General features: G+C 42.2%; 1 protein-coding gene across 1 annotated transcript in view; it reads left to right on the top strand.

The window, feature by feature from the left end:
* Positions 1-27,634, top strand: part of APOB (apolipoprotein B) — a 38,972-nt gene extending 11,338 nt beyond the window's left edge. Inside the window, exons 13-29 of the mRNA XM_062209023.1 lie at positions 443-654; positions 1,281-1,518; positions 2,089-2,265; positions 3,655-3,846; positions 4,712-4,879; positions 5,755-5,966; positions 8,389-8,571; positions 9,196-9,317; positions 11,856-12,066; positions 12,690-12,865; positions 12,990-13,177; positions 13,373-13,518; positions 15,334-15,707; positions 16,350-23,921; positions 24,370-24,484; positions 24,588-24,771; positions 25,695-27,634. Of these exons, the coding sequence (XP_062065007.1) occupies positions 443-654; positions 1,281-1,518; positions 2,089-2,265; positions 3,655-3,846; positions 4,712-4,879; positions 5,755-5,966; positions 8,389-8,571; positions 9,196-9,317; positions 11,856-12,066; positions 12,690-12,865; positions 12,990-13,177; positions 13,373-13,518; positions 15,334-15,707; positions 16,350-23,921; positions 24,370-24,484; positions 24,588-24,771; positions 25,695-27,338 (12,114 nt within the window). The 3' untranslated portion in view covers positions 27,339-27,634. The remainder of the gene's footprint in view (positions 1-442; positions 655-1,280; positions 1,519-2,088; positions 2,266-3,654; positions 3,847-4,711; positions 4,880-5,754; positions 5,967-8,388; positions 8,572-9,195; positions 9,318-11,855; positions 12,067-12,689; positions 12,866-12,989; positions 13,178-13,372; positions 13,519-15,333; positions 15,708-16,349; positions 23,922-24,369; positions 24,485-24,587; positions 24,772-25,694) is intronic.
* Positions 27,635-27,887: the final 253 nt, after the last annotated feature.

Below are 27,887 nucleotides of genomic sequence, written 5' to 3'. Positions count from 1 at the left end.
CCCCCTTTCATCACTGCCATCTTGATTGTCCCAAGTGCCCCCAGACCAGGACAGTGAGCCAGGCCCCTGCTTACATGGCAAGGAGTCCAGAGCTTTGTAGACTGCCTCATTTATCAGCCCCTACTTCTCACTGACCCTTTCCACTCTGATCCTCACATTGAAAGAACAATGTTAAAACAACTTTATCCTCACTCAGCAAGTCATAGTTAGCGTGTCCTAACACATTTGAATTCACATGTTTGATGGGAGTCTTCTGAGAGTCCTATCTTGAGCTGGTTGCTCTGGGGAAAACTGTGAGAAGATTCAGTATCAGCAGTTGAAGTTATTAGGAAGACATTAGACTTGCACAGAAGAAAGCGCTAGCAAGTCATGCCAGTGTTGGCCATACATAGTCTACGTTCAACCAAAGGACATCCATAACAGTCTTCTCTCTGGGCTGCAGGTCCAGGGCGTCCTTCTTCAGACTTTCCTCAATGATACTTCTCCAGTGGACACGCGACTGGCTGCCTATCTCATGCTGATTAGGGGAGCTTCCCAGTCAGCTATTAACCAAATTGTCCAACTTCTCCCCGGGGAACGGAATGAGCAGGTGAAGAACTTTGTGGCTTCCCACCTTGCCAACATCTTGAACTCAGAAGAACTATACATCCAAGAGTAAGTAGGAGTAATCGCCCCCCTACCCATCTGCTTCTGAGGGCCCAGAGCTAGAATGCCATGCCTCAATTCAGGTAGAGCTACTGCCTCCCCTTTATGGAGTGTGCTTTCTTCTGCAACAAACCCTTGTGCAAATGTGCAGCAGAGCCTAAGCCAAAGATCTGGGAGAATGCTACCCATATATTAAAATTGCAACTAGAGGGGCACTAGGTTAACCCTCTGCCTGCAGTGTCGGCATCCCATATGGGCACCAGGTTCTAGTCCCGGTTGCTCCTCTTCCAGGCCAGCTCTCTGCTGTGGCCTGGGAAAGCAGTAGAAAATGGCCCAAGTGCTTGGGCCCCTATACCTGCATGGGAGACCAGGAAGAAGCACCTGGCTCCTGGCTTCAGATCAGCATAGCTCCGGCCGTTGCGGCCATTTGGGGAGTGAACCAACGGAAGGAAGACCTTTCTCTCTGTCTCTCTCTCTCTCACTGTCTGTAAGTCTAGCTGTCAAAAAAATAAATAAAATCTTTTTAAAATTTTTTAAAAATTGCAACTAGAAATCCATGCTTTCTTGTGGTATAAGAGACAGTGGGTAAGTCACATAGTGTGTGGGCTCAAAATATGTTTCTTCTTTCCATACAGTCTGAAAGATTTAGTGAAAGAAGCTCTAAGAGAATCTCAACTTCCAACTGTCATGGACTTCAGAAAATTTTCCCGGAACTATCAACTTTCCAAATCTGTTTCACTCCCATTACTTGACCCAGTCTCAGCCAAAATCGAAGGGAATATGATTTTTGATCCAAATAATTACCTTCCTAAAGAAAGCATGCTGAAAACGACCCTTACTGTCTTTGGATTTGTTCCAGCTGACCTCTTCGAGGTATGCATGAGACTGGAGCAGAGGCATAAGCTCGCTAGTCCGTTCTGAATGACACCATAAGAAGAAAGCTAAGGCAGCCACAGTCCAGCCTGGGTGGGAGCAGGAACCATCAGGCAGTCTGTACCACCCCTTTGAGGCTCATCTACCTCTCCCCTCCCAAGGGTCCTCTGAAGCAATTCTTAGTGGTGATGGAAATGCAGATGTGTCAGAGAAGCCCCGCAATCCAAAATCCATGGAGACGCATGGACTGTGTAGTCATATCTGGTTCAAACACCACATCTACTCTCAACTCTGAATCCCTGGTTCAATTATTTATCCTCTCTGAACTTTTGCCACCTCTTCTAGAAAAAGGTGAACGCATCCTAAGATTCTAGTGGGATTTAAATAAGACAACTGATGTGAAGTGTTAAGCTCAGCTCCTGCGCCATGGTAGTGATCAAATACTGGTATAATTAAATAGACATAGAGGGGACTAGGAGACCAACCTATAACAGCAATAAAACCCAGTGGGTTTTCTTGCCTGTTTTTTTAATTTATTTTTTATTTTTTATTTTTTAATTTTTTTATCAGATTGGCTTAGAAGGAAAAGGATTTGAGCCAACGCTGGAAGCTCTTTTTGGAAAGCAAGGATTTTTCCCAGACAGTGTCAACAAGGCTCTGTATTGGGTTGATGGTCAAGTTCCTGATCGTGTTTCCAAAGTCTTGATGGACCACTTTGGCTACATCAAGGGAGATAAGCATGAACAGGTAGGTATTTGCTGAGTAGTCCCCCAAGGAAAAAGTTTGAGTCTCAATGCCAAAACATTATGTTCAGAACCTGTGTGACTGGAGTGATCCTCACTAACCAGTCCTGTGTGGGTGAGGAGTAAAAACCAGTGTCCCCTGCGGTTCAGAGCCCTCAAAAGTGTCCCAGGGCACCAGACTCGCCAGAGGCACTCTAGCACAGTGACGCGCTTGTCAATTCTGGAGCATGGCTTCAAATTCCAGCCTCACTATCTTCAAGCCTTGCACACCTAGGCGAGTTGCTGGATGTTAGGTGGGTCTGTTTCTGCATCCCCAGAGAACTATTTATAATCCATAGGGACTGAGGGGCTATTGATCAACTAAAGGACATAAGGTTTTTAAAGATTAAGTGAAATAAGGTATTTAAAATGCTAAGCATAGTACCTGAGCCTGATAAGCAGATCTAGGTTTTAGATTAATATTTTCATTATTGTTACCTGCTTTCTTTGGCTCTTACTCATATTAGTATATGTAAATGTATATCAGTATAAATAAATGGTTCAAAAGAGCCGCTTTAGAGCTAGCAATGACACCCCTCCCTTTAAGGAGCAGAACATGGGTTATATGTTCAGAAGTTTCTTATTCTTTAATTCATTGCCAGTCAAAGTATGGTCCGGTGAGGAGCACTGTATGAGAACTCATCAGAAATGCAGGTTCTCGGGCCTCACTCAGGAGCTGCTAAATCCATAGCTACATTTCAACGAGACCCTGAGTGACAGGGGTGCACATTCACGTGAGAAGTGAGAGGAACTTACTCCCATGCTCACTGATGGCTTCACTTCCATCTTCTAATTTACTGACCTCTGCTGTAGGCTGAAGTTCTCGGAAGCTGTTTTGAATCTGTCAGTCTGTCTTTACTTCCTCTGTACCTGGGCATCAGTCTGGGAATTCTCATCTGTAAGAAACACTTACCTAGGATCAGATGTTTGTCAGCTTTGGCTCACATTTACATAACAGCCACATTTTCTCAAAAAACATGCAGTAGTTTTCCCTAGTCAAAGGGGAAAGAGCTAGGTAGGGAAGAGGGTGGATTCAGGGCCTTCTACCACTGCAGAGCCCCAGGAACCCTGGCACCTGGAGAAATGGCATTCCCCTTACTTTGGCTGCACTTTTTCATGTTAATAACTTTGGAAGCACCACTATCCCTGATAATACTTCAATCTTTTTCATGTCTGTTCAGAGGAATTCTCTTTCAGTCAAAGTTGGGTGCCTGATTTCCGTGTCTGCCCTGTGTCCCCACTTCGAGTGTTTGTGCTCAGGCCCATCAAGGCTACAGCATACAGGCCCTGCATCCAGAGGATGGAGGGGTCCGGACAGTGCTGACAGCTCACTGCACACTTTGTCATTAAACAGGACATGGTAAATGGAATGATGCTCAGTGTTGACAAGCTGATCAAAGACTTACAATCCAAAGAGATCCCAGAAGCCAGAGCTTACCTGCGCATCCTGGGAGAGGAGCTTGGCTTTGTCAGGCTCCAAGACCTCCAGCTCCTAGGAAAGATGCTGCTGAATGGTGTTCACACACTGCAGGGGATCCCCAGGATGGTAAGTGGATCAGCCCCATCAGAGGGTCCATGAGACTAGCTGGAGCACACAAACCAGAGACGGTGACAGTTCTTCCTTCAGAGAGGCAGGTATGACTTGACTTTCAAGGAAGATAGTTATTGGCTCACTGGATTTGATAGCATTTGAAAATTATGGTATTCATAATGTTAGCTATATCTTTTAAGAGCATTAGTTTGATCACCTAGAAAACATTGGTCAGTGTACCCTTCCTTTCCCTACACTGAAGGTTCCTTTTAATATATAAATGATACATACAATTGTAACATAATTTGGTAAAGTGCACCCTGCTATGTAAGTATTTGCTGTAATTTTATTATTAACAATTTATTAATGGTGGATATATACAAACATTCCCTATAATGTGATAAATAGTCACATTAATCTTAAGAAAACAGACCTCAGGCATTTTTAGAGATGTTATTTTTTTAAAAAATCTATGCTAATATTATCTCAACAGTTCTTTGGATTCAAAAAATTGTACCACAATATAATACGCTTCAAGGAAACTCTCATTTACATTCAGAGTCTCAGAAAAAACAGAATTAAGCCATGTCATCCATGATGCTTAAGTTCATAAAGCCCTAAGCAAATCCTTAGCAATATCCTTAAGCACATTCTTGAATCACCAGTTGAAAATGACATGTTATTCATGAAATATCTTACATCTTGAGTTGTTAAAATCAGTCATCATTAATATTCATCAAACTAATTAGCTAATCAAAATATGCTAGTCCCTTCCTTTCTAGATAAAGGGGAATTATTGTCAGTGTATGGGAGTTTGCATTTAACAAAGCGCACCCCAGTGAGATTCACTTCCGGTTTCCTTTCCCTGTTGGATCCATAGATTGGAGAGGCCATAAGGAAAGGTTCAAAGGAAGACTTGTTCCTGCACTACATCTTCATGGACAATGCCTTTGTGCTCCCCACTGGAGTTGGGTTACAACTGCATGTGTCCTCTTCCGGAGTCATCACCCCGGGAACTAAGGCTGGAGTGAAACTCGACGTAGGCCATGTAAGTCTCTGTTCACCCTCGGATTTCCTTACATGGGTCTTTTCCTGCAGGATCCTTGTGCACATGTTTAAAATGTATCTCCAGTTCAAGACCAAGTACATCATCATTGTTTATTTTTATGAAAAACTTTAGGGTTCCCCAGAATGTACCACTTCACTAGCTCTAGTTGGGGGATGGCAGTAAGACAAGAAGTCAGCTGTTCTCTCCATAGATGATTGTTCCTGTCATCTTTTTTTTTTTTTTTTTTTTTTTGACAGGCAGAGTGGACAGTGAGAGAGAGACAGAGAGAAAGGTCTTCCTTTGCCGTTGGTTCACCCTCCAATGGCCGCCGCGGTTGGCGCGCTGCGGCCGGCGCACCGCGCCGATCCGATGGCAGGAGCCAGGTGCTTCTCCTGGTCTCCCATGGGGTGCAGGACCCAAGCACTTGGGCCATCCTCCACTGCACTCCCTGGCCACAGCAGAGAGCTGGCCTGTTCCTGTCATCTTTTAACTGGTTATGCTTAAGGCTTTTTTTTTAATAGAAAACTTTTATTTACTAAATATAAATTTCAAAAGTACAGCTTTTGGATTATAGCAGTTCTTCCCCCCCATAACCACCCTCCCACCTGCAAACCATCCCATCTCCTACTCCCTCTCCCATCCCATTCTTCATTTAGATTCATTTTTAATTATATGCTTAGGTTTAATTCAGTTAATTCTTAGACCTGGGTAGTGAGGTCTGGCTCTGTGGAACGGAGAATTTGACTTTTCTTCCTCCAAACAAGCCATGGTGTTGTCTTCTGAGGTGTGAGTTACTCAGATTCTGCCCAGAGATGGGGAAGGGTGGCTGCCTGAGGTATTTAACAAAGCTGAACAGGTTGCTTCCTGATTTACAGATGCAGGCTGACCTGGTAGTGAAGCCTTCTGTGTCTGTGGAGTTTGTGACAAACATGGGCATCATCATTCCGGACTTTGCTAGGAGCAGCGTCCAAATGAACACCAACTTCTTCCATGAATCAGGCCTGGAGGCTCGTCTTGCCCTAAAGGCTGGGCAGCTGAAGTTCATCGTTCCTTCTCCAAAGAGGCCAATCAAGCTGTTCAGTGGCAGGTAATTCTTGGAACTAGGTCTGCCTAACCAGTTTGAAAGAAATAATTGAGTATGCACAAGTATCTGCAGGAACTGGCCAGGCTCGACAGCTGTTTTGAGATAATTCATGCTCCAGAGAAAGGAGAAAGTAGGGAGCAAAGGTTCTAGGTTACCTAATTTTAAACCTATTTTAGACTCAATAAATAATTATCCTTCCCTCTTCTCACATTCTGTTGCTTTATCTGTGTCTTCCTGAATTGAGACTTAAGACCTACTGGTTAGTCAGTTATTATTAGATTGTGGTTTCTAGTTATTTGCTTGTTTGTTTTGAGAATGAAGAAACATTGGCTCTAAAGGAACTGTCCTTGGTAAATTAACATTTTGCCCCAGGAAAAGTACCAAGAGACACATTGCAAATGTAGTAGCTGGCTCCATGGGTAAAACATGAAACTCGTAATCCCATGAGCCTGGGACACAGCCTCATATTGCGATTTCCATTCCCAATGTTCTCAACCACAGATTTGCCTTAGTTTCCATATTTTGGACACATGTATTGGTTCACTCAAAAATAGTACTTAACTGCCCAATATGTATCAAGCATGCTGAGTGGGAAGGACAAGGTCCTTGCTCTACTGGAGGTGAAATCTGTGGGAAAGACACAATGATATTAGCAGTAAGAATGAAGTGAGGGCTCAGTTACTAGGAGTAGGAGAGCACCATGAAATTACGTATCATATAACCTGTGCCATTCAGGAAACTCTTCCTGAAGCAAGTAAACACTCTGATATCCAAGGGCTTGGCCAGAATTCTCCTGGAAAAGAATAAAATGAAGGTCCCAGGCAAAGAGAAAAGGAATATGGTTCCAGGAACTGAGAGAAGTTTGGTCTGGAAAAGCACACAGGGAGCGTGAGAGATGGTGTGGAGAGGTGGCAGGCGGCACACCATGACCAGCCTGGGAAGTCACCTTAAGGAGTCTGGACTCTTCTGAAGGCAGAGTTGAAAGGAGAGTTATGTAAGAAAGGGCTTTGTTTCAGAAGAAATACTCTGACACCAGAGTGGGAATGAGACACAACCAGAGACAAGGAGATTGGTTAGGGTCTGTTACAGTCACGTATGGATGGAGGAGATGGGGCAGGGGACAATGGCCCGCACTAGAGGACAGCTGGGTGATCACAAGGAGTGAACAGGCTCTATAAAATGGCAGGAGACAGAATCGTGAGCCCTCAGTGATTGACTGGGCATAGGAGCAAAGAAGAAAAAAGAAAAGGAAATGTGAGCGCCCTTCATTTGAAATAGGGGCTATGGAGAGGGGGAGTGCTGCTTCGGAGGAAGGTGACAAATACAGTTTGGGATGGTTGCATTTTCTGTCCCACAGAGGGGGGACAATTAGAACTATCTCACTGGAAAATGGACCTGTGGGTCCAAGCCCAGTAAAGATGCCTGAATTCCAAATACGGATTTTTTGAATCATCAGCATACACAGGTTGACATAAAATAGTGACTGGTGAGGATGAAGATGTGAGAGAGTAGGACAGAAACATGGAGAATATAAGCTTGTAAAGAGAGGGGAGAAACATCAGCAAAGAGTGAGAATGAGTGGCCAGAGGCAGAAGAATCAAGGCATAACGGGTCATTCCTGGATGCCAAGCAGTGGCTTACAGAGGAAATAGAGGGAGTATCTGTTATGGAGGGAGGCTCACTCTGTAGGAAGGCTAACGCTGGCACAGCTCCAGCCTACTAGCTACATTTGGTCTTAGGGCACCCCCAAGATGAAGAACCAATACAGAGAAAGCATCCTTGGAAGAAATCAGATCATCACTGGACTTTCTTGTTTACTTATTGATTAATTACATATATGGGAGGAAAGTTCTATAATCCCTTCAGAGGTTAGGGATACTAAAGTCCTAACATGGCCATAAGTGAGCAACTCTATTGAATGCTTCTGGGAGATGAAGGAAGTCAGAGTCTAAAGACACCCATTGAATTTAGGAACAAGAAAGGATAGTGGGGGTGGGGGGAGAGGATGGAGATCTTGAGAGTCTTTAATCCTGATAGAAATGCCAGAGAATAAGAGAGTTCAGATGAAAGAGACAGAGGATCCCTCCTCCCAGCCTTGTCTGAAGTAAGTAATACACATAAGTTCAGGTCTCAGCAATCAGTCACTTAACATCCCAGCCTCTATTTCCTCTGTAAAATAAGAACCCACTGCCTCCTGTTGTGGGAATTGCAAGTAACACCATAAAGACCTCAGTGCAGCCATCTGGAACAGAAGAGGTACTATGATTGTTAGTTGTAACAGTGCTCTTCCTATTATTGTTGCCCAATAAATCAAACCATTTGAGTTAGGTGTGGACAGAGGGGACGCCATTGTGTGGCAAGAATCAGTGATGTGCATTCCAGTTTATGCCTTCAAGATAACTCAAGTTTTCTCCTTCTCCTCCAGCAACACATTGCACTTGGTCTCTACCACCAAGACAGAAGTGATCCCACCTCTAACTGAGAACAGGCAGTCCTGGTCAACCTGCAGATCTTTCTTCACTGGCCTGAACTACTGCATCACGGGTGCTTACTCCAGTGCCAGCTCCACAGACTCTGCCTCCTACTATCCACTGACAGGCGACACCAGGTGAGACCTTAGTGCCTGGCCAGCATCTGCTCCCCTTCCACACCATGAATACCTGGGAGGACAAAGGGAAGACACTACATGTTGTAGACCCATGTCACCAGCCTGGAGGTTTTGCACCATCATTTGCTCATGAAAGCAGTGTGCTCTGACCAACACTCTGGGAGTCTGTGCCCTCTCTCTTATGCACTGGATGAGGAGATCACAGCACGGGTCCTGATTTGCTCCTAATTTGTTGTCTGTGTTTCTGAGCCTCCAGACACATTCCTATGAGCTTTGTGGAGCCCAGTGATATGCTCCAAAGCCTTGACAGTGCTTAAGGGCTCCTTGTGTTCAGCTCCCCACCACTACCACTGCTTGTTCTCACCTTTGCTGATATAACCAGCCAGTTGCTGCTGTGCTTAGCCAAAATCCCTGGGAATGCTGGGATCTGCCCTTGCCTTGAGTTCTTGTGTGTGTGTGTGGGGGGGGGGTGACTAAATGGAATCACAAAGATCATACATCAAAGGCAAGAAACAGTGTTAAAAGAATGACCAGATCTTGTTGCACCTAAGGCTGAATGTTTTGTGGACATGATTGTCTTTGAACGCTCTAACTTCAGCACTGTACACCTTGTAACATCTTTAGATTTGAGCTGGAACTGATACCTACTGGAGAAGTAGAGCAGTATTCTGCCAGTGCATTCTATGAGCTCCAGAGAGAGGACACAGCTTTGGTGGATACTCTGAAGTTTGTAACTCAGGCAGAAGGCAAGTATCTGAAAGGGGTCGCTCCATCTCAGCCTTCTGTCTCGGGTTCAACATTCACAAAGAGAACATCCTGAATTAACATATTTGACAAATATTAACTGAGTGCCCAATACATGCCAGACCTATTATAAGAATTTGGGTTAGAACAGTGGAACAACGCAGATAAAGTCTCTGCCCTCATTGAGGTTACAGTAAACAAAGGAGGAAATGTTCGAGGTGTCAGAAGAGTGCTGGGGAGAAAAGCAGGGCACAGATGGGTCTAGGGAGTGCAAGGAGGAAAGCAGAGGAGGGAGGATGGGGGGTACCAGTGCCACTGGGAATAAGGAAAAGTCTTGCTGGTAAAGTGAGCATGAAAAATACATCTGGGGGCTTCCATAGCCTAGACAGCTCATGGCAAGAGTCTCGGGTGATTGCTGACGTCATAAATAAGAGTGCCAATTGTTAAATCAACAACGGGAGTCACTGGGTACATGCTCCCCACGTAGGATCTCTGTCCTTAATGTGTTTTACTATGAAACTTAAAAACAACACTACTAGTCGAACAATACCCTATACCTTGTGCGGTTGTGTGAGTGCAGCCTGTTGAAATCCTTGCTTAGTATATACTAAGTTGATCTTCAGTATATGAAGGTAATTGAAAATGAAACTCGATGAAGGGCAGGATGGGAGAGGGAGTGGGAGAGGGGAGGGCTGCGGGAGGGAGGGAGGTTGGGGGGTGGGGGAGCCACAACAATACAAAAGTTGCACTTTGTAAATTCACATTTATTAAAGAAAAAAAAAAGAAAGAAACTAAAAAAAGAAAAATAGATCTGAGGGAGATAAGTCATGTGGAAAGAGAGTTATAGGCAGAGGAACCAGCAGGTGCAAAGAGCCTGTGGCTGGCACATGGCTGCTATGCTTAAGTAAAAGGCAGGAAAACACTATTGCTGAGCCAGAGAAACAAAGGAAAAAAGTGGTGGAAGATGGCATTAGAGACATAAGGGGAGGTGGTGGGAAGATAGTTTTATAGAATTTTGGCTTTTCTTATGAATGAAATGAAAAGTCATCAGAGATGTCTCATGATGGGATATATGTCTATGTTGAGAAAAAACTGTGGAAGGACAAGGGCAGAGAAACTAGTGTGGGGGTTACTGCAAATATCCATGCAAGAGGTTGTAGTGCTCCATATTAGAGTAGTGGCACAGGAGAGATGAGAAGTGGTCAGATGCTGGCCAAATGTTAAGATGAAGCTCACAAGATTTGCTGAAGCAGTGGTGCTGAGTTTAAGAGGAAAGGGACATCACAAGTAAAAGGCTTTTGTCCTGAACAACTGAAAAAAAATGGAATTTCAGTTTACTGAGATGGAAAGGGTTACTGCATAAACGTGTTTTAGGGGATGCAGTACATTTGGGTGGAGGCTTTGGAAGTTTTCTTTTTATGCGGGGATACTATATCACAAAATAAAACTAGAGGGCAACACTCCCAGGAATAAGCATGAGAGGGTAAGAGCACATACTAGGAAAACATCCTTGTGTAAAAGCGATATAGCAAAGGTATGAACTGGGCAAACCTGTGAATGGCAAGAAGCCTGGGTATCTTGTTACAAAGAAAGGAGGAGCTGGGGAAGCGAGAGCCCCGTGTAGGGCAAGAACCAGAACAGGCATCTTGGAGGTAGGACAACAGAGTTGTCACGTCTGCCTGATCCAGAAGCCGTCACTGTTCCCCAAACTAAACCAAGTATTCCCCGCCTCAGGGCCTCTGCATTTCTGACTCTGTCTGGAATGCTCTCCTCTAAGAACTCAGTGTAGCTCAGCCTTCCTTTAAAAAAAATATTTACTTAGTTTGAAAATCAGAGTTACAAAGAGAACAGGAAAAGAGAGGGAGAGAGAGATCTTCCATCTATGAGTTCACTTCTCCAAATAGCTACAACAGCCAGTGCCGGGCTGGGCCAGGCCAAAGCCAAAGCTAGGAGCTTCATCCTGGTCTTCCATAAGGGTAGCAGGGCCCAAACACTTGGGCCATATTCCACTGCTTGTCCTAAGCCATTAGCAGGGAGCTGGAGTGGAAGTGGAGCAGCTGGGACCTGAATCAGCTCCCATTTAGGATGCCAGTGTCACAAGCAGTGGCTTTACCACTATGCCACAATACCAATCTCTAGCCTTTCTTTGTATTCTGGTCTCTGCCCACAAATCCTTTTAGTGGCAAGAACTTCTCTGACCACCACATGTAAAATATCCCCTCTTCCTACCCTTCATCCTCAATAACATCTATTACCATCATACATAAATAATTTATTTGATTACTGTCCATATACCCCCACCAGAAGGTAAGGTCCATGAAGGGCAAGGAACAGTGCCCAGCACTTCATAGGTCATCAACAAATATCTGCAGATTGCATGAATATATGAACACCACTGAGCTAAAAATGTCAGGTACAGTCCTGAACTGTGCCCTTGTTTGAGCACCTTGAGGACTTAGGGCTGTTCAGCCTCTTCCCCTCTGTCCCTCCTAAGCACGACTTCTGCACACATTCCTTTATTCTCTTGTACACTCTTTCAGGTGTGAAGCAGACTGAGGCTACCATGATGTTCAAATACAATCGGCAGAGCAGGACTTTGTCCAGTGACATTCAAATTCCAGATTTTGACATTGACTTTGGCACAATCCTCAGACTTAATGATGAATCTGAGAAGGACAAAAAGGCCTACAAGCTCACCCTGGACATTCAGAACAAGAAAATCACTGAGGTCACCCTCATGGGCCACATAAGGTAAGGAAGGCACAGGGTGCTGTGACCTGAGCTCCCCTCAGCTGCAGGATCTGGTGGTACTGTCCCTTCTCCCTCTTCAGCTTTCAAGGTGACCAAGCCAGGTATGCCCTTGGTCCACAATCCAAGTGCAGCTGTCAACATCTTGAACCTCTGCACGTGTCCAGTTGAATCTTCCTACAATTTACTAGGCACTTATTATTCATGTATCAAGCTCTGTGCTGAGTGCTTCAAAGAAATTATCTCAGTCTTCCCGATAAGCTGCAAGGCAGGTATGAATTTCTCTGTTTTATGTACAAGGAAACGACAGCTCAGAATGGTTACATCATTTGGCCAAGGCCATATGGCTAGTAAATGGCAGAGCAGCATTCAAAAAACTATCAAAAAGCAGCTCTTTCCCCATATATCTCCCGGCAGAGTCATAAACTTGTGCTGAAAGTTGGCTGTGGAAGCTAGTAAGTTTGATCTATCTATGGTTGTTTCTTGGGTCCATTAATGTATCTGATTTTTGTCACCACAAATGGAACTACTAACTGTTGTTAGTATCTGTGTATCTCCTTGGGATGTGTATCTCCTTGGGATGGAAAAAAAAAATCATTGATGTCACTTAATTTTCTTTTCAATAGTTGTGACATGAAGGGAGAAGGGAAAATCAAAGGTGTTATTTCTATACCCCGTCTACAAGCAGAGGCCAGAAGTGAGATCCTCACCCACTGGTCCCCTGCAAAACTGCTCCTGCAAATGGACTCATCTGCTACTGCTTACGGCTCAACACTTTCCAAGAGGGTGGCATGGCGTTATGGTATGTGCCCCTCCCTCCACGTGAATGGTCCCAAGGGCACTCTGAGCTTGAGTGCAGTCGGTGACAGCCATGGTCATGAAATGAGCGAGGACCACTGACAACTATTTCACATGTTTATTTTCAGATGATGAGAAGATCGAATTTGAATGGAACACAGGCACCAGTGTGGACACCAAAAAAATGGCTTCCAATTTCCCCGTAGATCTGTCTGATTCTCCCCGCAGCTTTCATGCGTATGCCAATAATCTTTTGGATTATAGAGTTCCTCAAACAGACATGACCTTCCGGCACATGGGTTCCAAATTAATAGTTGTAAGTATAAATAAGCCAGCAAGATAAATGCATGGTTATGAGTGCTCATTACATCCTCAACTCTGAGTCAAGTTCAGGGACACATTCAAAGATGCACCAAGTGACTGATCTGTCAAAGCTGGATTAACACCTAATGTTAATTGTACTTTGAGGTTAATCTATGCTAGTTACTGAAAACATTTTATCATTTTGCAGGCAACAAACTCGTGGCTTCAAAAGGCATCCAGGAGTCTTCCTTATGCCCAGACTCTGCAAGATCACCTCAGTGGCCTCCAAGAGTTGAACCTCCAGAAAATGGGATTGCCAGACTTCCACATCCCAGAAAACCTCTTCTTAAAAAGGTAAAAGAAGAAACCAGAGATTCTTGAACCGTGCAAAGTAAATGAGGATTTCACCTACTGTGTTTAAACTTTGTTTCATTTAAATTTTTGAGAGAAATAGTTCAAGCACTTTAAGGAGATGAATAGACGTGACCTAAGCACTGTGGCATTTTTGCATTATTAAATGTGAGGTCAGAGAGTGAACAAGAACCAGATCAGGAAGACTGTACAAAAGTAACTGGGGGATTTGGGTACTACAACCTTAGTTTGAAAGTTGTTCAACCTTCTTCTATTGTAAATAAACACCCCTATCTTCCAGTCTGGGGTAGACTCGTGTGGGAAGAATTTGAGGGGAGCTGGAGGACTGCTGCCTAGCGACTTGCTGTTGAGTTACGGAGGGTCACAACAGCCCCTGAGCGTTGAACAAAGGCAGCATACGGAGAGGGTGTTCAGCTGAGCAATGCAGTTGAATCCTTACAGGGAAGACAGATTTCAAACTGCCCAGTCTGTTTCTATATTTACAAAAATACAGCTAATGCTTTGATTGCTTTATTTCGTTAAATAAAAACCCCAAGCATTAGCTCAAAAGATTATTGCCTTTTCCAGATGGACTGTTCTCAGTGTTATCCTCAGGGTTAAGGAAACAAGTGGCCTTTGTCACATGGGCTCTCTATAGTCAGTGTCTGGACAGCTACATCTCAAAGGCCAGATTATTGTGAAAAGGCTGATGAATGTCTAAACACTGGTGTGGACAAAGTCTAGTGAACTAAGAGAAAAAAGCTGACAGCTTCAGAGGACCCAGGATGCTTCCTTGACCTCTGGTGTTTCAGAACCTAAACACTGAAGGGGAGCATAGTGGCTCTCCATCATACTCTTACTAAGAGGACTCTGGATAGGCAGCTGTCATCCACTTTTGGAGTACACAATGACCAGTTCATTTGCTTATCACATTTAAACCCTGTTTACCAACTTTATTTTTAGAAGTTATCATAATAGTCTATTATGCACAGTATTGAGAAGACTGCAACATGCTCTGAGCTGGTTTTTTTCCCATTTGATAGCCAAGGCCATCTCTGAGTTCAGGAAGAGGGCACTATTAACACCACCATGTCAGATAACATCAGTGAGACTCAGAGCAGTTCACTAAGATAACACCACCGATCAGTAGAAGCAAAAACTATAAACCAAGTTTACTGACTCTCACACCTGTGTACTTTCCACATTTCATGCGATCTCATTTCAGTTTAGCAGACATGTATCAAGTTTCCCCTCTGTGCCAAGACATCAACAAATGAACAAATAACTAATCACATAAGTAGAATGGTGACATGCTCTTTGAGATAGATGCAAAGGACTGTATCATTGCAAACTGTTGAAAGCTTTACTTAACATATACTAAACTGATCTTCTGTATATAAAGAGAATTGAAAATGAATCTTAAAGTGAATGGAATGGGAGAGGGAGCGGGAGATGGAAGGGTTGCGGGTGGGAGGGAAGTTATGGGGGGGGGGAAGCCATTGTAATCCATAAGCTGTACTTTGGAAATTTATATTTACTAAATAAAAGTTAGAAAAGGAAAAAGAAAGAGAAATTGGCAGGACTGATGTGGGAAGGTAATGATAAAGGATGGCTTTGGGAAGGCTTTTGAAAGGATTTGAGTGCTTGAAAGGTAGAGGTAAAAGCAAAGGGATCCAGGTTTAAGAAGTACCAAGAGGATGTGTGCAGGTTGGCTTCTGGAATGGGCTAGTCACAGTACTGCTCATAAAACCAGATGACAGAGCACTTTTGAACTCCTGATGTCTGACTGAGGACACTGTCTTGTGTTGTTCATTTCAGTGATGGCCGGGTCAAATACATCTTGAACAAGAACACTGTGAAAATTGAGATTCCTTTGCCTTTTGGTGGCAAATCTTTCAAAGATCTAAAGATGTTGGAGACTATTAGGACACCAGCCCTCAACTTCCATTCTGTGGGATTCTACATTCCACCTCAAGAGTTCCAAATCCCCACTTTTACCATTCCCAAGTTGTATCAACTGCGAGTACCTCTCCTGGGTGTTCTAGACCTCTCCACAAATATCTACAGCAATCTGTACAATTGGTCTGCCTCCTACACTGCTGGCAACACCAGCGCAGACCAATTTATTCTTCAAGCTCGGTACCATGTGAAGGCTGACTCCGTGGTTGATCTACTTTCCTACAGTGTGCAAGGTGAGCCGTGCTCAAAGGGGGCACAGGGATGATGCACTGTAGCCTCTGATGGAAGTGCCTCCTCTAGAGAAACTCTAGAAAAAACTTGGCTTTCTTACTGGTAGTTTCCCTGGTACTTGGGGATCCTCTGATTCATTCAACTAATAGAACATCTTATTAAGTATACAATATACATTAAATACTAGGCAGAAACAACAGTTTTCACCATAAAGAAATGTTAAATTTTTGAGGAGAAATATCTATTCTACTAGACTTTATACGATGTATAGATGTATCAAAACATCACATAAAACTTTTGTGTATCTGCTCATTTTTAAATACATGTACATTTTTTTCAAAAAATAAGGAAAGAAGACAGATAATCAATCATGGTTCAGTATGAAAAATGCTATGATCTAGCATACAAGTGTAAGGCACATGGGAAAATTGGATAAGGGAGCCCAACAAGACCCACTGTAGTCAGGGAAGGCTTCCTGGAGGAATGCCTTTTATCAGATTTTACAGTTACCATTACAGACAAAGGAGACTGTCACATGACTGACCCAGATAAATGGAACTTTGTTATTGAAATATTTCAAGATACAGATAGTTCTGGGGATTTCTTACATATGTTAACCACTGTGTCTTTGACTTTTTTATTAGGATCTGGAGAAACAACGTATGACCACAGGAATACATTCACGTTATCATGTGATGGAGCGCTACACCACAAATTTCTTCATTCCAATATTAAATTCAGTCATGTAGAGAAAGTAGGAAGCAACCCAGCCTCAAAAGGTTTACTAACATTTGACGCATCCAGTACCTGGGGACCACAAATGTCCGCCTCAGTCCAGCTGGACTCAAAGAAGAAACAGCAATTGTATGTCAAGGAAGTCAAGATGGATGGGCAGTTCAGAGCCTCTTCATTCTATGCCAAAGGCACATATGGCCTGTCTTGTCAGAGAGATCTCACCACAGGCTGGCTGAGTGGAGAGTCCAATCTGAAGTTCAACTCCTCCTATTTCCAGGGCACCAACCAGATTACTGGGAGGTATCAAGATGGAACCCTCTCTCTCGCCTCCACCTCTGATCTACAGGGAGGCATCTTCAAAAATACTGCTTCCCTGAAATATGAGAACTATGAGCTGACTCTGAAATCCGATACCAATGGCAAGTATGAGGAGTTTGCCACTTCAAACAAATTGGATCTTACCTTCTCCAAGCAAAATGCATTGCTACGTGCTGAGTATCAGGCTGATTACAAGTCCCTGAGGTTCTTCACCCTGCTTTCTGGGTTGTTGAATACCCATGGTCTTGAATTAAATGCTGACATCCTGGGCACTGACAAAATGAATACTGCTGCTCACAAGGCAACTCTAAGAATTGGCCAAAATGGAGTATCCACCAGTGCAACAACCAGCTTGAAGTATAGTCCCCTGATGCTGGAGAATGAGCTGAACACAGAGCTTGCCCTTTCTGGGGCATCTATGAAATTAACAACAAATGGCCGCTTCAAGGAACACAATGCAAAATTCAGCCTAGATGGGAAAGCTACCCTCACAGAGTTATCCCTGGGAAGCGCTTACCAGGCCATGATTCTGGGTGCTGACAGCAAGAACATTTTCAACTTCAAGATCAGCAAAGAGGGACTAAAGCTTTCAAATGATATGATGGGTGCCTATGCTGGAATGAAATTTGACTACACAAACAATCTGAACATCGCAGGCTTATCCTTGGAGTTATCTTCAAAACTTGACAACATTTATAGTTCTGACAAGTTTTATAAGCAAAATTTCAATTTACAGCTACAGCCCTATTCTCTTGTAACTACTGTAAACAATGACCTGAAATACAGCACTTTTGGTCTGACCAGCAGTGGGAAATTACGGCTAGAACCCCTGAAGCTGAACATGGCTGGTGACCTAAAAGGAGCCTACCAAAATGATGAAATAAAACACAGCTACATCATTTCTTATGCTGACTTATCTGCAAGTTATAAGGCAGAAACAGTGGCTAGAGTCCAGGATATGAGATTTAACCATCGGATCAACACAGACATTGCAGGATTGGCTTCATCTGTTGACGTCAGTACAAATTACAATTCAGACTCCCTGCACTTCAACAACGTTTTCCACTCTGTACTGGCCCCATTCACCCTGACCATCGATACACTTACAAATGGCAATGGGAAGTTGGTTCTTTGGGGAGAACACACTGGGAAGCTGTACAGCAAGTTCCTGTTGAAAGCAGAACCTTTGGCCTTTACTTTCTCTCACGACTACCAAGGATCTATAAGGCACCATCTCTTGACCAGGGGAAGTGTCAGTACCACCTTTGATCACAAAGTCAGTGCCCTGCTTACCCCGGCTGAGCAGAGAGGGACCTGGAAACTCAAGACCCAAATCAACAACAATGAGTACAGCCAGGACTTTGATGCCTACAACACTAAAGACAAAATCGGTGTGGAGCTTAGTGGACGAGTTCTGGCTGATCTGACAATGCTAAACACCCCGATTAAAGTGCCACTTTTACTCAGTGAGCCCATCAATATCGTCGATGCCTTAAAGATGAAAGATGCTATTGACAAGCCCCAAGAATTCACAATTGTTTCTTTTATAAAGTATGATAAGAACCAAGATGTTCATACTATCAACCTCCCATTCCTTAATAGCCTGCCAAAATACTTTGAGAAGAATCGCATGGTAATTATAACTGTACTGGAAACCATACAAAGAGAATTGAAACGCATCAATATTGATCAGTTTCTAAGGAGATACAGAACAACCTTGGGAAAACTCCCACAGCAAGTTAATGATTATCTGAGTACATTCAATTGGGAGAGACAAGTTTCCAGTGCCAAGGAGAAACTAACTGCTTTCACAAAAAATTATAAAATTACAGAGAATGATATACAAATTGCATTGGATAATGCCAAAATCAACTTAAATGAAAAACTATCTCAACTTCAGACATATGTGATACAATTTGATCAGTATATTAAAGATAATTTTGATCTACATGATTTTAAAATAGCTATAGCTAGTATTATAGATCAAATCATGGAAAAATTAAAAATTCTTGATGAACGTTATCATATCCGTGCACATTTAATTAAATCAATCCATAATCTATATTTGTTTATTGAAGCTATTGATTTTAACAAAATTGAAAGTAGTACTGCATCTTGGATTCAAAATGTGGATACCAAGTATCAAGTCAGAATCTGGATACAAGAAATACTGCAACAGTTTAAGACACAGATTCAGAATACAAACATCCCATACCTGGGTGAAAAACTGAAACAACAGGTTGAGGCTATTGATGTCAGAGTGCTTTTAGATCAATTGAGAACTAAAATTCCATTTCGTATAATAAAGAACATTATTGAACATTTCAAATACTTTGTTATAAATATTATTGAAAATTTTGAAGTAACTGACAAAATCAATACTTTTAGAGCCACAGCTCATGAGTTAATTGAGAAATATGAAGTAGACCAACAAATCCAGAACATAGTGGATAGACTGGTAGACTTGGCCCAACAATACAAGCTGAAGGAGACTGTTCAGAAACTAAGCAATGTCCTGCAACGAATTGAGATACAAGATTGCTTTGAGAAGTTAGTTGGGTTTGTAGATGTTGCTGTCAAGCAGCTTAAAGCATTGTCTTTTGAAAAATTAATTGAAGAAGTAAACAGATTCATTGACATGTTGGTGAGGAAATTAAAATCATTTGATTACCACCAGTTTGTAGATGAAACCAATGGCAAAATCCGTGCGGTGACTCAGATGATCAATGGTAAAATACGGGCTCTGGAAATATCACAGAAAGCTGAAGCACTAAAACTGTTTGTCGAGGACATCAAGGCCATAGTCTTGGACTGTCTGGAAAGACTAAAGGACACGAAAGTAACCTTATTCATCGATGGGTTACAAGAGGCTTTAAATTCTGTATCTTTGATTCACATGAAAGCCAAATTCCTAGAGACTCTAGAAGACATACGAGACAGAGTTTATCAAATGGACATTCAGTGGGAATTGACACGATATTTGTCTCTGGTAGGCCAAGTTTACCGCACTCTTGTCACCTACATTTCTGACTGGTGGAGTCTTGCTGCTAAGAACCTTACTGACTTTGCAGAGCAGTATTCCATCCAAGACTGGGCTGAAAACCTGAAAGCATTGGTAGAACAAGGATTCACTGTTCCTGAAATCCAGACCATCATTGGGACCATACCTGCCTTTGAAGTCAGCCTCCATGCTCTTCAGAAAGCTACCTTCCAGACTCCTGACTTCATAGTCCCCTTCACAGATTTGAGGATTCCATCAGTTCAAATAAATTTCAAAGAGTTGAAAGACATAAAAATCCCATCCAGGTTTTCTACACCAGAATTTACAATCCTCGGCACCTTCCACATCCCTTCCTTTACAATTGACTTGGTAGAAATAAAAGTGAGGTTCATCAGGACCATTGACCAAATGCTGAACAGTGAGCTGCAGTGGCCAATTCCAGAAGTGTATCTGAAGGATCTGAAGGTGGATACCCTTCTTGCTAGAATCACCCTGCCGGACTTCCATGTACCAGAAATCACAATTCCAGAATTCATACTCCCAAATCTCAGCCTTAAAGATCTTCAAGTTCCTGACCTTCACATACCAGAATTCCAGCTTCCCCACATCTCACACACTGTCCAAGTACCTACTTTTGGCAAACTGTATAGTGTTTTGAAAATCCAGTCTCCTCTTTTCACATTAGATGCAAATGCCAACATAAAGAATGGAACTACTTCAGCAGAGAAAGTAGAGATTGCAGCTTCCATTGCTGCCCAAGGACAGTCCAAATTAGAAGTTCTCAATTTTGCTTTTCAAGCAGATGCACAACTCTCAAACTCTAAGATTAATCCACCGTTTCTCAAGGAATCCATGAAGTTCTCCAGCAAGTACGTGAGAACAGAGCATGAGAGTGAAGTTCTGTTTTTTAGAAATGCTATTGAGGGAAAGTCTGACACAGTGGCAAGTTTACACACAGAAAAAAATACAGTGAAGCTTAATAATTCTATGATTTTCAAGATAAACAATCAGCTTACTCTGGAGAGCACCACAAACTACTCCCACATACTGAACATCCCCAGTCTGGACATTTCTAGTCAGGCTGACCTGCATAATGAGATCAAGACACTATTGGAAGCTGGACATATGACCTGGACTTCTTCTGGAACAGGGGCATGGAAATGGGCCTGCCCCAAATTTTCAGATGAGGGAACACATGAGTCACAAATTGGCTTCTCTGTAAAAGGACCCATCACTTCTTTTGGATTGTCCAATGAAATCTACAGCAAACACCTAAGAGTAAACCAAAATTTGGCTTACCATTCTGGCTTCTTCAACTTTTCTAAATTTCAAATTCGGTCACACATTGAATCCCAGCATGTGGGCCACAGCACTGTAAGTGCTGAAGGCACAGCACTGCTTGGAGAAGGGAAGGCAGAGGTGATTGGCAACCATGTTGCTCTTTTAAATGGAAAAGTTACTGGAACTTTGGAAAATTCTCTTTCTATTTCAGCACAGCCATTTGAGATTATTGCATCCATAAATAATGAAGGGAATTTGAAAGTTAGTTTTCCATTAAAATTAACAGGTAAGATAAACTTCCTGAATAACTATGCACTGTTTCTGAACCCTAGTGCCCAGCAAGCAAGCTGGCAGGCAAATGCCAGGTTCAACCAGTATAAATACAATCAAAATTTCTCTGTTGGAAACAATGAGAACAGCATTGAGGCCCACATGGGAATAAATGGAGATGCCAATCTGGATTTCTTAAACATTCCTTTAACAATTCCTGAAATAAATCTCCCTTACACAATGCTCACAACTCCACCACTGAAAGATTTCTCCTTATGGGAAAAAACAGGCTTGAAGGAATTCTTGAAGACAACAAAGCAATCATTTGACTTAAACATAAACGCTAAATATAAGAAAAACAAAGAGAAGCACTCCATCGCAATTCCTTTGGGTGCATTTTACAAGTTTATCAGTCAGAACATCAACTCCTTCAGTGGACATTTACAGAACATCAGAGACAACGCATTGGATTTTCTCACTAAATCTTACAATGAAGCAAAAATTAAGTTTGATAAGTACAAAGTTGAAAAATCGCTCAACAGGCTCCCCAGGACCTTTCAGATTCCTGGATACACTATTCCAATTTTCAATATTGAAGTATCTCCACTCACAATAGAGATATCAGCATTCAGCCATGTGATCCCAAAATCAATAAGAACCCCCAATGTCACCATCCTGGATTCAGGCTTCTACATGCCTTCATATACATTAGCTCTGCCATCCCTAGAGCTGCCAGTCTTCCATGTCCCCAGGAATCTACTCAAGGTCTCTCTTCCAGATTTCAAGGAATTGAAAACCATTAACAATATTTTTATTCCAGCCATGGGCAATATTACCTATGACTTTTCCTTCAAATCAACGATCATTACACTGAATACCAATGCTGGACTTTATAACCAATCAGACATTGTTGCCCATATCCTTTCTTCCTCTTCGTCTGTCATTGATGCACTACAGTACAAATTAGAGGGCACCTCAAGTTTGACGAGGAAAAGAGGGTTGAAGTTAGCCACAACTCTGTCTCTGAATAACAAATTTCTGGGAGGCACTCATGACAGTACCATTAGCTTAACCAAGAAAAACATGGAAGCCTCATCGAAAACAATTGCAGACATCCAAACTCCAATTTTGGGAACCAATTTCAAGCAAGAATTTAATGGAAATACCAAGTCAAAACCTACCATCTCTTCATCCATTGAATTAAAGTATGATTTCAATTTCGCAAAACTCAACTCTACTGCTAAAGGGGAAGTTAAACACAAACTTAGCTTAGAAAGCTTCACTTCTTACTTTTCCATTGAGTCATCTTCCAAAGGAGACGTCAAGGGTTCATTCCTTTCACAAGAATACTCAGGAGCTATTGCCAGTGAGGCCAGCACTTATTTGAATTCCAAGGGCACTCGGTCTTCACTGAAGCTTCAAGGAGCTTCCAAATTAGATGATAGCTGGAACCTTGAAGTAAAAGAGAATTTTGCTGGAGAAGCCACTCTCCAACGTATCTATGCCATTTGGGAGCACAATGCAAAAAACAGCTTACAGATAGAAAATTTCTTTCACACACATGGAAAACAAGCAAGCAAAGCCACCTTGGAACTCTCCCCATGGACAATGTCAGCTCTTGTCCAGATCCATGCAAGTCAGCCCAACTGTCTCCTTGGTACCACTTACCTTGACCAGGAAGTGGCCCTGAATGCCAATACTAAGAACCAGAAGGTCATCTGGAAAAGCGAAGTCCAGTTTAATTTGAACTCTTTTCAGAACAATGTACAGCTTTCCAACGACCCAAGGGAGACACGTCTTGACATTGCAGGATACTTAGACGGACACCTGTCATTCCTCAAAAATATCATCCTACCAGTTTATGACAAGAGTGCATGGGACCTCCTGAAGCTGGATGTCACCACCAGCACCAGCAGTACTCAGTATCTTCGTGCCTCAACTGCCCTTGTATATACCAAGAACCCCAATGGCTCTGCTTTCTCTCTTCCCGTCCAAGAATTGGCAGATAAATTTATCATCCCTGGGCTGAAACTAAATGATCTAGACTTAGTTCTTGTCACACCTACGTTCCAAGTCCCATTTGTAGATCTTCTGGTTCCATCCTACAAACTTGACTTCAGTGAGATAAAAATCTATAAGAAGCTTAGTACTTCACCATTTGCTCTCAACCTACCAATACTACCCAATGTAAAATTCCCCGAAGTTGATGTGCTAACAAAATATTCTGAATCGCAAGACTACTCAGTTCCCTTTTTTGAGATAACTATACCTGAAGCTCAGGTAACTGTGTCCCAGTTCACCCTTCCAAAAAATGTTTCAGTTGGCAGCACTGTTTTGAATCTAAATGATGTTGTCAACAAGATTGCAGATTTTGAGTTGCCTTCCACCATTGTGCCTGAGCAGACTATTGAGATTCCTTCCACTAAGTTCTCTGTACCTGCTGGAATTTTCATTCCTTTCTTTGGCACCCTGACTGCACAATTTTGGTTGGCTTCTCCCCTGTATAATGTCACTTGGGGTGCTGGTTTGAAAAACAAAGAAGATCATATTGAAACATTCCTGGATTCTACATGCAGCTCAACTATCCAGTTCCTGGAATATGACCTAAATGGTAAGGAAATGCCCTGCCTCCTCTCCTAGATAATACATGTTTCCAGTGAGTTGTGAGTAAATAATTTTATATGAGTAATTAGTTATGACCTGAGGCAAAATTACTCTCTATAGTGACATGTAAAATAAGAGACAAAAATATATACAAAAGTATATCAAAACATTCTTGGAAATGGAGTTAAAAGATGAGTATATTTTGGTACAAAAAAATGAAATCCATGAACAGCTCTTTCTGTGATACATATTTTCTGTGAAATGTTTGAAGAGATTTTTGCAATGATTTTATGACAAATAATGTCTTTTGTTCATTAGAAACAATATGGACTGCACATTGCATGTTTTAAAACATAAGGCATTTAGTTAAGATAGAATTCTCTCAGTTTTCACAATGAAAATGTCTGCATCTTGTGGTTATTAACCTAATAAAATACAAAATCTCTCGTCTACAGTTGTGGGAACACACAAAATTGAAGATGGCATGTTCATCTGTAAGACCAAAGGAACATTTGCACATCGTGACTTCAGTGCAGAGTACAAGGAAGACAGCAAATATAAAGGACTTCAGTATGACACTTCTACTGAAACTTCACCCCTTTTAAAAAGTCACTGTAATTTTTACCATCTCCGTATCCGTTTCAGGATGGCTCACCTTCTTCTCTGTTTCCAGGGTCTGGGAAGGAGAGGCTAGCCTTGACATCACCAGCCCCGTGTTCACTGATTTCCATATGCACTACCAAGAAGACGAGAAAACCCTCTCCTTCTGGGCAGCCTCTCCAGCCATAGGCACTGTGGGAATGGACTTGGAAGACCAAGAAGACATTTTGAAGTGGAGCCTCTACCTCTACTCTCAGGTAAGTTCCATCTAATGGGTTACACACTGCTAAGAGCAAGTAGAGAATTGGGATGGATACATTTCATTCATGACGAAGTATTCACTCAGAACTTCTGCAGACCAGCTGAAACGCTGTGAGAAAGAACTTCTCCTCTGAGAAACTATTCCCTAGAAAGTATTACAAGGAGTCCTTTACTGAACAGAATTATTAGACACACACATAAACACACATGACCTCATAATAGCACTACTACTATATTACTTCTGGGCAAATTCAGCAAGATAGGGTTATGCCTCAATCACCAAAATTATGAACAAATACTGCCATATGCAGAGTACACTTTTCAGATAGTGGCTTCTGGAGTACTTGAGGCATCCAAAATTTTTCTTCACAATAAACACACATGAAATTCCTCTCACATAGTTTACAAGTTCTGTCAGGAATAAACAAAAGATACCATCACCAGAATAGGAGACCTAACCTGGTTCTATTACTAAAGTTTGTCATAGGTTTGAAGAGTGAGCACTGGTATTGGTGTTCTACCTCCCTGCTGAAAAGGCTCTTGGTCTTTTCCTTTTTTACTACTTCTTTCTCTGAATTTGCCTTTTTTTATTTCTCTCTCCCCTTTCTCCTTTTCCTTTTCTCCACTTCGACTGTCAGGCCCAAGAAGGCCTTAATGCTAAGTGTCATTGAGTAAATGTGAAGCATATTTTATCCTTCTTGCAGCACGTGATAAAGGGGAAATAACAGCAGTGGACTTATTTAACCATGAAATAAACACATGAACTGACATATGAAAGATAAATCCCCTTCAGACTATGAAAGACCCTCTGATCTTTATTTTTAACTGCTAATGAAGTTTTAGTGTAGTATATTATGTAATCAGGATAATTGAAAACATGTCCTTTTCTTTTCATCTTTTTTTCCTTTGCTGGTTTTAGTCTTCTCCAGATAAAAAACGCAACATATTAAAAACTGAGTTCAGGTACAAAGAATCTGAGCAGGAAGCACAGATCGAAGTTAACTGGGAAGAAGAGGCAGCTTCCAGATTGATAAGCTCTCTAAAAGACAACATGCCCAAGGCCATGGGGACCCTTTATGACTACATCAACAAGTACCACCGGGAGCACACGGGACTCAACCTGAAGGCAGCTTCTTCAAAACTACAGAGAAGTCTTCAGAACAGCGTTGAGCAGGCTTATCAGGAGGCCATGAGGCAAGTTGATGAGATGGATGTGAGGTTGCAGAGAGCAGCCAGCGGCACCACAAGAACCTACCAGGAGTGGAAGGACCAGGCTCAGACTCTGTACCAGGAACTCCTAGCTCAAAAAGACCAAGCTACTTTCCAGAGGCTCCAGGATAAGGTGGTTGACAGTTTAGTGTGGGTTTTACAGGAATACCACACGGCAGTCAAGCATCTGATTGACTCATTCATTGATTTCCTCAAGTTCCCCAGATTCCAGCTCCCAGGGAAAGCCGGGCTGTATAGCAGAGATGAACTCTGTACTATGGTCATGAGGGAAGTGGGAAAGGCACTGTCCCAGGTGCATTCCAGTATCCACAGTGGGTTAGAAATGCCGCTGTCCTATATGCAAGACCTAGTGGAGAAATCCGAATTAATGAAGGACCTAATTATTAAACATCCCTTCAAATCAAAGAGCTATAAACTAACAGAAATAATCCTGGAATGTAGAAAAATGTTGGAACTTTTATCACAAGAAATTCAGGACGCATTTAATGAACTCCAGTCTATCAAGTTAACAGAGAAACTAAATGATCTTCAGGAAATTTTAGAAGGCTTCTTCCTAATGATAGAAGAAGAAATCAAACACTTAAAGGAGATAAAGCTTATTTATGCCATTAATGACATCCAAAATGTCATCAACACAGCCCAAGACTATATTGCATATATTGTTAGACACATGAAAGAAAACCTGTACTTTAACCTTGGTAAGTTCAATGAGTTTGTTCAAAACAAACTTAAGGCAGCTTCTCAAGAGTTACAGCAGATCCAACAGTACATAAAGGCTCTTCGCAAGGAGTATTTTGATCCAAGTGTAGTCGGCTGGACAGTGAAATATTATGAACTTGAAGAAAAGATGGTCAATGTGATCCACCACCTAGTAGCTGCCCTTAAGGACTTGTATTCCAAATTTACTGCCGGTGCTGCTGGCTTTGCTTCCCAACTCTCAAGTCAAGTTGAGCAATTTGTGCGCAGAGATATCCAGGAATTTCTTAGCATCCTTACTGATGCAGATGGGAACGGGAAAGAGAAGATCACAGAGCTTTCTATCAGTGCTCAGGAAATAATTAAACGCTGGGCCACTGCAATGAAGGAAATCATTTCTGATTGCCACCAGCAGTTCAGATATAAACTACAGGATTTATCAGACCAACTCTGTGATTACCCTGAAAAATTAGTTGCTGAGTCCAAAAGATTGATTGACCTGTCCATTCAAAGCTACCACATGTTTTTGAGATACGTCACTGAGTTACTGAAGGAGCTGCAATTAGCTGCAGTCAATGACATGAGCCCCCACATAAAGTTTACTCCAGGAGAACTCACTATCACCTTCCATGTTTAAAGAAAGCCTCATCTATGCTTCTGTTCCAATTAAACTTTCACCTAGTAGTGGGGACATTTAAATCGTAAGGATTGATAAAACCATACGGTGGGCCAGCCCTGCAGTATGCAGTTGACTACAAGCAAAAGCACACATGGACAGGACCCTCACTGAGGTTGGCACTGAAGCTCCAAAGACCTTTGAACTCTAGGGGAAGATCTGTTTCGTGCAAGTTAACAAAAATAAGGGTCTGGATTATTTTGCTAAACTTGGGGGGATAGGAGAACAAATAAATGGATTCTTTATTGTGTATCATACCACTCAATATGGCTCATTTTATTAAAAGGCGGTGAAATTCGGGTATAGATTCAAATGTTCTGGTATTTCAAAACCTCTAGTAGAACACACATGGTGATTTAGTTGATAGAATAAAAGCAGAAAGGCAGAATTTTGGAGAGAAATATTTTGCTACATAAAAAGAAACAGAGGCCATTATCTCTGGGATTGGGTTTTCTGAGTGAGAAGGAGAAGGTATTCATAAAGGCTGTCATGTAATTTGATCCCAGGAAG

The sequence above is a fragment of the Lepus europaeus genome, chromosome 13, assembly GCF_033115175.1.
Source record: "Lepus europaeus isolate LE1 chromosome 13, mLepTim1.pri, whole genome shotgun sequence".
NCBI lineage: Eukaryota > Metazoa > Chordata > Mammalia > Lagomorpha > Leporidae > Lepus > Lepus europaeus.
The sequence above is the reverse complement of the archived record's forward strand: the minus strand, read 5'-3'. Positions and strand labels throughout refer to the sequence as shown.